We start from the raw sequence: 10,046 nt of genomic DNA on the forward strand, positions 1-10,046 counted from the left end.
GTAAGAAGGGTCTCTCCCCTGGCAGGTGAACACAGGGTAATAAAGGTCCTCATAATGAAGGAAGCATTGAGCAGGTGGTCTCAGACTCACATCGGGCTTTATTTGAGAGGAAAGAAGCACCTTCTTTTTGAAATACACGTTACTAAACCAATCCTGTCAGAGCACAGAGATGTTTGTTACTCAGCACAGGCGCTGTGCTGCAGCCCAGTCTGAGTTAAAGAGAGAACAGTGCACTTAGAATCCTGTTACGAACGCCTGAACCAAAACAATTAAAAAGACCTATTTTATAGCACACTTGTGGCAAACTGAATACACTTTTTAAAACACAGATCCCAGAAGGTCTTAAACAGAGTAATTTTGAGCCGTTAGCTTGATATGTTGTGTGTTGGAACATTTTCTGAAGCAAAAAAAAATTCTGAACAACCTTTAAACACAATTGTTTAATCTTGAACCTGACTGATTTTAAAGTATCAGGTTTGTGAGTACCTCAACAACATACTTCATCCTCACCTTTGAATTCTTCATTATACCTGGAGTATTTCAGGCAAAACCCAAAAAGAATGTTTTGAAGCTAGTGAAACTAAAGAGACACCTTCTGTCTCTTTATAAGTAAGGGAAAAAACTGCTTCACAACCAGCCTAAAATACATCAAAATTCAAGAATATACATCCTGACTCTGACCATTTTCCTAATAATTGGACCTTTACCGCCTTCCTGGTTTGCTGGGGGGTTTTCAGGGGAGTTAACAGTACCAGCAGAGAAGTAGTAGCAATATTTTAAATGCATATATTATATGCAATAGTGCTTACATCACTAAATACCAACGCCACCTGGACATAACTACAGCTTTCTGTGGTATCCTAAGAGACTGCAATGAGACCCTCCATCCTTACGTAGGGTCTGAGTCTGTAAATGGCAGTGCTGCTCACAGGACAAGAGGAGTAACTCCCCCTTCTCTTTGGAAAGGCCTAGAAGAGCAAAAAATGTCACTGCTGTGGCAATGCCATTGCTCCTGCCTGCATGCCCAGCTCGCTGTGTCTGCCAGCTGCCGCGGGTACAGCTGTGGTAACGCTGCAGATCCCAGAGGGCAGGTGGGCCACACGGACACCCACGGCCAATCCCGGGGGGCCACACGGACACCCACGGCCATGGCCAATCCCAGGGGGGCCACACGGACACCCACGGCCATGGCCAATCCCAGGGGGGCCACACGGACACCCACGGCCATGGCCAACCCTGGTGGGCCACACGGACACCCACGGCCATGGCCAATCCCAGGGGGGCCACACTGACACCCACGGCCATGGCCAATCCCGGGGGGCCACACGGATACCCACGGCCAATCCCGGGGGGCCACACGGACACCCACGGCCATGGCCAATCCCGGGGGGCCACACGGATACCCACGGCCAATCCCGGGGGGCCACACGGACACCCACGGCCAATCCCGGGGGGCCACACGGACACCCACGGCCATGGCCAATCCCGGGGGGCCACACGGATACCCACGGCCAATCCCGGGGGGCCACACGGACACCCACGGCCATGGCCAATCCCGGGGGGCCACACGGACACCCACGGCCATGGCCAATCCCGGGGGGCCACACGGACACCCATGCTAAGTGAACCCTACAATGTGCTCTCCCTATGAGGGATGATCTGATTAAGGAAGGAGGTACAAAATCAGTTCTGTAACTGAGCCTCTGTGATCTTGTTCCCTTTGGAAAACAGGGTGTATGTTTTACTCTCTTCTCTGTCTTGTGTAGATTATTATTGTTTTCAAAGGCACGTTCTCAGAAATGCTTCCTTATTAACAAAATTTTAGTTAAAAAGAATTGGAAGTGCTACCTCACTGAATCAGCTGCATGCCAGCTGTCAACTGTCACTCCTGGAAAATGCACAGGGACAAATTATTTTTATAATACATATACACTTCAAAGTCTACTATTTCCAACTTTCCAAACATGTCCAAAAATAACCCTATGCTTCAGAAATAAAGAGTGTGTTATGAGGCTAGTGTTTCCCTTTGAGAGTTTGTTCCTACTGCTGTGTATTACCGGGTCATTTGTAAAAAACACTAACAAAAGAATAGAATGACAAAAAAAGTCGGGATGGGGCCACAAATAAGTACAAGCCTGGAGGTTGTTCCAAAGACTATAGAAAAAGAGATAGTGTAAGGGGATACACATCTGGGGAGAGCTGAACTAGAGACCCAAAGATCCACTTTTCAGTTTTACAGAAGGTATTTTTCATATTTAAAGTAAGACTGGAATATGTCTTACTAAGGACATCCTGAAGAACCAGTCTTGTTACACTTATCGCCTTATGGTCTTTTAAATATGGTAAATTAAGGTGATTAAAGATTAATTACTTCCCTTAAAAAAAGTCAAATAAAGCAGCTGTCAATAACAAAAGTGTGCAAGTATTTCCTGGTCATACCTGCACATCACACAAGAACAAAGTTTTCTTCAGGGGTAACAAAGAATAGTTTAAATATCTGTACCTATCTCACTAGATGTTGTATTTCACTCTCTTACTCTTAAAAGCTTTAATTTCAGCTGATCCTATTTTTTTTCCTCTGGCCCAAACTGTTGAACTTGTAAAGTTTTAACTTCGTGAACTTAATTCTCACACTAAAACAATTGTGAGAATTAAATGTCAATGAAGTTCTCTACATTCACAATTTATCTGCCAGGCTCTCTACATTTATTACAGTATAACCTTTACACTCAGATCTGAAACAACCTCATTTTTATACAGCTTCCTTTGCTTGTAACTTCCCTCCACCCTCCTAATCAGCATGCTCCTTGACTTTCCTTAAAAAACAAAACCTATAAAAGCTAAAAAAAGGGATATGAGAACACCACAAGACACTTACTACACTTTTATATATTATTCGGTATTGCAACATTTGTCTCCTACTGAGAGTTGCAGAATAATGGCAGAATTCACCCTTCATTTCTTCAAGTATGAATTTTATGGAAACATTTTCCTTTGCTGCTCCTATTCTGAAGAACTTTCTGCTGGATTGAATTACAAATACAACATTAGCATAAAAACAAATTAAGAGTCTGAGCAAAACCAGTACTCAGAAGAATTTTCTCTTCACGGAGAATTTTGAAATGAAGGTTTACTTCCCTACAAAATCACCAACAGACATGGACGCTAAAAAATGAAAATCCTGTACAGTTCAGACATTAAAACAGGACTATAGGCATAGTTTTTAATTCTTTAACAGCTCTCTAATTTTAAGCTGTCCAGATGCTGTTGGGGAAGGAAAGGTAGAAAGCGAACAGTGAGGTGTGTTAGCAGGCATTCTTTGTGCAGCTCTCCGGGAATTCTGCACAGAATGAAGGGTCCAGCTCAGAATGGAAGCACTTGGACATAAACTCTGCCTGCTGCCACTGCCACCAAGGGCTCCAGGGAGAACACAGGACTCCAGAGCAATGTCCCCACAGAAGGAACAGGGATGACAATGTCTATGTGAGAAAGGACCTAGACAATTTTTCCATATATAAACTGACGAACAAAAAAAAATAAGGCACTACATAAGAGTTTCTGTACCTGCTATTTTTTCTTTTCCTTCACTGTTGCTGATCTCAACCCAATACCCACACAAATCAGTGAGCATGGCTGCCTTCCATTCCTTTGGCTCCTGTAGTACGCTGCCAAACTTCAGAAAATGCTATTTACATGTTCAGACATTATTTACTGGGAAAACTTTCACACTGTACCAAACATATTTCTCCTGAAGCTCCAAAACCAGAGCATTCACCAATCCTCAGGAATTCAGGCACACTTGCTCATGTTACTGAGGCAGCTTTCATCACATGTGCTTATTGAGAAGCTACACCTGAACTGCAGCACGATACCCAGCTCTAAGCTATTCACAGAAATGCCAATCTAAAAATAATCTGTTGCCATTTTTTAGAAGCACCTAAAGCATCCTTGTGATCACAATCTCAACAATTATATTGAATCAAATGATCTGTACCAATTTCACCCCTCAGTATTTTTAGAACATGCACAACATCCTTTTTAGAAATTATTTCATCTGCCAATGCTGTGCAAGAGCATTTGCTCAGCGCAAGCTGACTACATGCCAAGCATTGCAAAAACCAAAGAAAATAAAAATCCCAGCAGTTCACAGTGGCTAAAACTGTGGTCAAGTTCATTGTTATTCTATCAGAGCTCCACAAAAAAATTCTGTGACTTACTAGAAGTTCACAATTATCAGTTCTTTAGTAACTAGTGGCATTGTTTTGCAAATATTTAATTCAAGACAAGAAAAATAACAAGATGCTAAATAGCAGCCCACCCAAAGGTACACCGCATTAAATCTTAAAGGGCAAAGTATAAAATAGCAGCTTTAAATGTTCACAAAGGAATTAAAAACTTTATCAAACTGGATAAAAAGGCTGAATATGTACATGTAACTCCATCACTCCATTTTCTACAGATGTAACTTTCACCTTTATTCTCTTAGATAAAACCCAACAAATTTTCAAACACAACAAAAAGAGTGAAGCTGTGAACATTTATGAACAGATGAACATTTATGAATATATATGAACATTTGTACATAATATAGTGTATTACAGTACCAGTTGTAACGTACTGGGGGGGAAGATTTAAAACAAAACCCTTCCCCCACTCCCGTTTAATTCTGACAAGACTGAAACATGTCATTCAAAGGTAGCACAAATACAAGGTACTGGTTTATTTCAGTAAATCACCACAAGTTTTAACCTTATATTGATATTGCTACATTCTATCAGAAAAAGAGGCAGCACAATAATAATTTTAATCAGTATGTGTGTGTGTTTGTACAACTAACATTTTAAAACTATAATGCAGGTCTGCCTTGATTATATCCACAGGTTTTAAAAAGAAGAGAAAATGGCACCAAAAAATATGGTTTTCTTTCACTACTGATGCTTTTGATTCTGAAATTTTAATCACCAGTGACGCACAAAACAGTAATGACATAAAATGGCATTTATTGTTTGTGGTGGTGTTCAAAAGTATCACTGCAGGAAAAACAAAGAAGCATTTAGTTATTTAGCTGTCAGATTATTCTCCTGAGTAGTAACTTCCACCAGCAGCATTCACAGTCTGAGGCTCCAGTACCAAGTGGTGCCCACCAGGCAGCTGGTACCTCTCAGGCAAAAACATTTCATCAGATGATCTGGAGGTGCTGATACTTCATTATCCTGATCATCTTTCTCTGCTGCAGATGAAATACCCAGATGATAGCAAGGGAAAGTAAACACTAACTGGGAAGCCCAATAGCTGGTAAAAAGCAGGGAAAGCGCTTGAATTCTACTCCAAGCTTTATTCACCAAACTCAATAACTACAAGAACATCACTCAGAAAGTGCCTGTTTGCAAGAAACAGAATTATTTGGTGGACTTCCATGTGGATTTTCTGTTCGTTTCCTAAATTTGATTTCCAAAATACCTTCTCAGTCAATGAATTAGTCAGTTTCTCTAGTTGTCACATTCATTCCTTTATGTTTTCTAATGGAGCAAACAAGAAGGAAAGCAGGAGAAACTGATAAATTATGCAAGCTGTAACCACTTGTAGACTCTTTTGATACATGGGAATGAAAAACACAAGGATGTCATCAGCATTGAAAAGAACAGCATCCCTTTACCAAAGAGAATTGCAAAATATCTTAATCAGATTCCCACTCTTCTAATGAGGAAGTCAGAATGATATCCATCAAGAGACACATTTGATTTGTTCAGGGCAGAAGACTAAAATGGATTCATTAGGGTAGGGATGAAAAGACTCACATTAGTGAGCTGAGAAAGAACTCACACCACCTTGCTCAATTTAATGGCAGCAAGAATATATAATACATCTATATATTTATTTATTCTGACAGGTGTACTTTAGGTAGTTCATGCTGGAACATGTTGGAAAAGTATCTGCACAGCATTTATTTAATCAGTAGCACAGACACTTCAAAAACCTCATAGCAGAACACACTTCTCATATTTTGACCAATACTCACTAAGTTCTCATGCATCTTGATTTTCAAGATAAATCTTTGTAAAGTTCACTTATATTACCAGTAAACACACATATGCATCTTTCTCACCAACTGTGTTGATAAGAATAGTTTGTTATTTTCTATTTGAGGTAGATTTTCCCAAAATAAGTTTCAAGTCATTTTTTCCTGTAAGAAACACTGAGAGCCACAGAAATGTTTTCCCTTCTGATAGCATCATTTTCTTATTTCCATATTTATCTTATTCATACTATTCACCCTCCCTTCCCAGGGTTACTGGGTAAAAACACACACCTATTAATACAGCAATTTTTACAGAATATACTCAAATTCTGCTACCAGGATACAGCAATGTACTCAGTGTCTTCTGTTTATTGGATACAACAGAACACTGAATTGAATCTTTTCATCTTATAAGTGAAGAAAACAAAAGTAATTGAGCATTAGGAAAAGGAAGGAAGGAAAAGGAAGGAAGGAAAAGGAAGGAAAGAAAAGGAAGGAAGGAAAAGGAAGGAAGGAAAAGGAAGGAAGGAAAAGGAAGGAAGGAAGGAAAAGGAAGGAAGGAAGGAAAAGGAAGGAAGGAAAAGGAAGGAAGGAAAAGGAAGGAAGGAAAAGGAAGGAAGGAAAAGGAAGGAAGGAAAAGGAAGGAAGGAAAAGGAACAGGAACCAGTTCACACTGGTTCCCAGATGCAGTGAACAGGGATTCTTCCATTAGGAATTATGGGTCACACTACTACAGGAACAGCTGGGAAAGCTTTAGGCAGCAGTAGGGACACAAGAATGAACTTACTAAGAACCTGCCTAGCCCAGGCAAAAATCTTTATGCAAAAAGAAATCCCAACACTGGTTTATTATAAACTGCTTTCATACATCTCTTCCAAAGGAAAACGAACTTTGTCCCAAAGTTATGAGCAAGAGAAAACAACAAGGCCCTGATTACTTGGACTTCAGAGATGCAGCTGAAGCTATGCAATGTCCAAAAGAAAATTGTCATAAGAGACTAATAAAGACGAACCTTTGTATCCACTTTGTATCCATGAAAACATAGCAGTACTTACAAAACCTAATGAAAAAATCCTAGCAATTCTTCTTTGCAAACAGTAATGTGAACTCCTGTTAATACACAAAATATGGATAAAAACACAAATTGAAGACTCATAATCAACTTAATACCCATCCTTCCACTCTACCACACACAGACTGGTAGTGTCAGAGACACCTCCTACCACTTATCTACCAAGGCATCACTAACTCGTAGACAAGAACCAAAATCCTTTCCCATCCACTGCTTTGGATGATTAGTCATTCCCTAAACCAGCCTAAAGCAAACATCATTACATTTCTGCTCGTTCTTTCACACTGGAATGCCAAGGCAAATCTGGTTACGTGCTCATCTTTAGCAGATGCTGGTTCAGAGCCCAGCTGAAATCTCTGAAGCAGCACAGACAGTGAGCTGCACGAGTGATGCCACCCAGCCCACCAGGAAGGGACACAACCATGAACTGTGATCCTCTATCCATCCCTGGAGGGCACAGCTGAAACTCCAAACGATCTGCTTTGCCTCCAACTGCTCCTAGGGGCATAATAGGAATATTTAGGAGCAGGCTGTTGAGAACTCAGAGACTTGGAGAATGCTGTTTACCCATAACTCAGTGTTCTCTGCAATGGGACTATTAATGAATCTCAGAAGGACTTAATGGGAATGCTGCAGTGTAACATTTGTTAAAACTCCCTGTCACTAAAAAAAATTAGGATATACTGAAAAACACTGGAAAAGTTGAAGACAAACCTTTGTTACAACATATATATAAATATGACCTGATGGGCTTAACGCAAATAGTTCGTCTGTTTTCTTTCTCAATTTGATTTCATTAATATTCTGTTCAGTTTCATTTACCTTAAAAACACAAAGAGACACGACAAAGAACTTGACAATACTTGCTGAGAAAAAACAACTCCTCCTGCTAGCACTATCAATGTACAAAGTTTATAGATTTCACAGTTTGTTTAAGATACCCATGTCTATAATCACATATATTCATCTTCCTTTCCCCATACTTCCCCCCCCTGCAGATAAAAGTGCATTCAAAAGCCTCCTCCAATGAGTCAGTTAAAAATACACATCTGAATCATAAGTATATTCTGAATACAACTCTAAAGCCAAGGGGGATACTATTAATACATATAACTAAAGACACAGCCTTGGCTAGCTACTTTTATTAATATCTTGTCTATTCCACTTAACTACAGCTACTGCCACAATGTTTCTCTTGCCACTATTCATTATCTGTTTCTTTGGTTCCAAAACGAAACCTTTAAGTAAATCAGCTACTCTGTCTTCTGATGCTGGTTTTATATTTTCGAAGATTTTCGTTAAAAGCTAATATTTAAGTATATTAGCTACTACATTCCATCTCTTTTTTAAAGTTTCTGGAGATTCACTTTCCTGTAAAAAGACAAAATGTAGTCCTTTAAACCTCAGTACTTTATGAAAGTAAACAAAGTAAAGTTACCCTTTTCCTACATATATCCTGTGTTTACATGCACAATTGCTTGCACAAAAAATTGTTTCTAATATTCAGTGCTGTTATTTGCTTCCCAGATCTACTCAAGAATACCATGTAAGGATCAGCACCCCATTTTGCTAAGCTCCACGAAAACGAAGGCCTTGCCCGACAAAGCTTCCCGTAAGAACACAGGACGGAACAGGTAAACGTAACCAGCACTGACGTCGGACGAAAACTTCGGGAAGGGTTGGAGTCATTTATCAGAACTGCAAAACTGTCCGAAAAGTTGGCAAAATGTATACCTGCTCACGAAACTGAGCTTCTGCTGATACTACCCTACCAGTAGCTGTTTCCAAACATTTCACGCCATCACTCGAACTCCTTCCTCTGCACAGTATCGCTCCAACTTGACACGTGTCATTCGCCTATCGCTGCAGGACAGAGGCTTCGCCTTCCTCTTTCACTCGGGCTCTTATCTCTAGCCTATGGCCAAAACCAAGCCTTTCCCTTCTCCCTACAGCAGGGGAGAGATGAGGGGCCCAGAAGAGAGGAAACAAGCCGCTGCTCAACCCGTTCCATCGGGCAGGCACCGCGGGCACGGCCGCCCGCTCTGCCCCGCTCCAGGAGCGCGGAGCCGCGCCTCGGCCGAGTCCCGCCTGGCTGCCGGGGCCGGCTGCCGGCTCTGCCGCTCGGCGCGGGGCCCGCAGCCGCAGCCCCGTGACACCGGCCCGGCCCGGCCCCGCAGGCCGGGCTCCGGCACGCCGCGGCACGGACAGGTGCAGCCCCGGGCCGCCCTGCGCAGCGCGGGCTCAGCCCAGCCTCCTCCTCCTTCCCTGGCCAGCCCCTTCAGCCGCGCACCACCATCACCCCCGGCCCGGCACAAAGACAGGCCCGCGCCCGCCGGGCCGCGCCGGGAGGGAGCCGAGCCGAGCCGAGCCAGGCCGGGCCGGGCCGGGCCTCCTCCGCTCCCTCCTCGGGCGGCGCCGCTGCCCGGGCCCCCCGCCCGCCGCCTCCATGTGCCGCCTCACCTCTTTGGGGACGAGCTGGTTCTCCTCGCTGGGCACCATGGCCGGTGGCGCGGCGCGGAGCCCGCAGCAGGCTGAACCGAGCGCCGTCGTCAGCAGCAGCGGGAGGCGGGGGGACGCCCGCGGCTCATCCTCCCCCTTCTTCTCCTCCTCCTGCTCCTCTTCTTCTTCTTCCTCCTCTTCTTCCTCTTCTTCTTCCACCTCCTCCTCCTCTTCCTCCGCTTCCAGCTCCTCCGCTCCCGCGGGCAGCGCCGCGGCCCCGCCCCGCCGCCAATCCATGGCAAAATGGCCGCCGGCGCGGTTCTCGCGAGAGCCGCCCCACCCCGGGCTCGCCGCGTTCCGCCGCGCTCATGGCCCCGGCGCGGCCGAGCCCCGGGCGCTCGCTGGGCGCGAGGGGCGGTGTCGGAGCCGCAGCGCGGAGCCTCCGCGGGCGGCCGGGCCAGCGCTGCCCCGCGACGGCTTGTCAATGGCGCCGGGCCGCCGCGGCTGCCCCGTTAC

General features: G+C 44.0%; 1 protein-coding gene across 3 annotated transcripts in view; it reads right to left on the minus strand.

Annotated features, from left to right (window-relative positions):
* USP47 (ubiquitin specific peptidase 47) overlaps positions 1–9,816 on the minus strand; it is a 51,946-nt gene extending 42,130 nt beyond the window's left edge. For all 3 annotated transcript variants that reach the window (XM_064426182.1, XM_064426183.1, XM_064426181.1), the window contains exon 1: positions 9,552–9,816. In XM_064426182.1, coding sequence (XP_064282252.1) covers positions 9,552–9,590 — 39 coding nt within the window. In that variant the 5' untranslated portion in view covers positions 9,591–9,816. The remainder of the gene's footprint in view (positions 1–9,551) is intronic.
* Between the last annotated feature and the right edge of the window lie 230 nt (positions 9,817–10,046).

The sequence above is a fragment of the Passer domesticus genome, chromosome 6, assembly GCF_036417665.1.
Source record: "Passer domesticus isolate bPasDom1 chromosome 6, bPasDom1.hap1, whole genome shotgun sequence".
Classification (NCBI taxonomy): Eukaryota; Metazoa; Chordata; class Aves; order Passeriformes; family Passeridae; genus Passer; species Passer domesticus.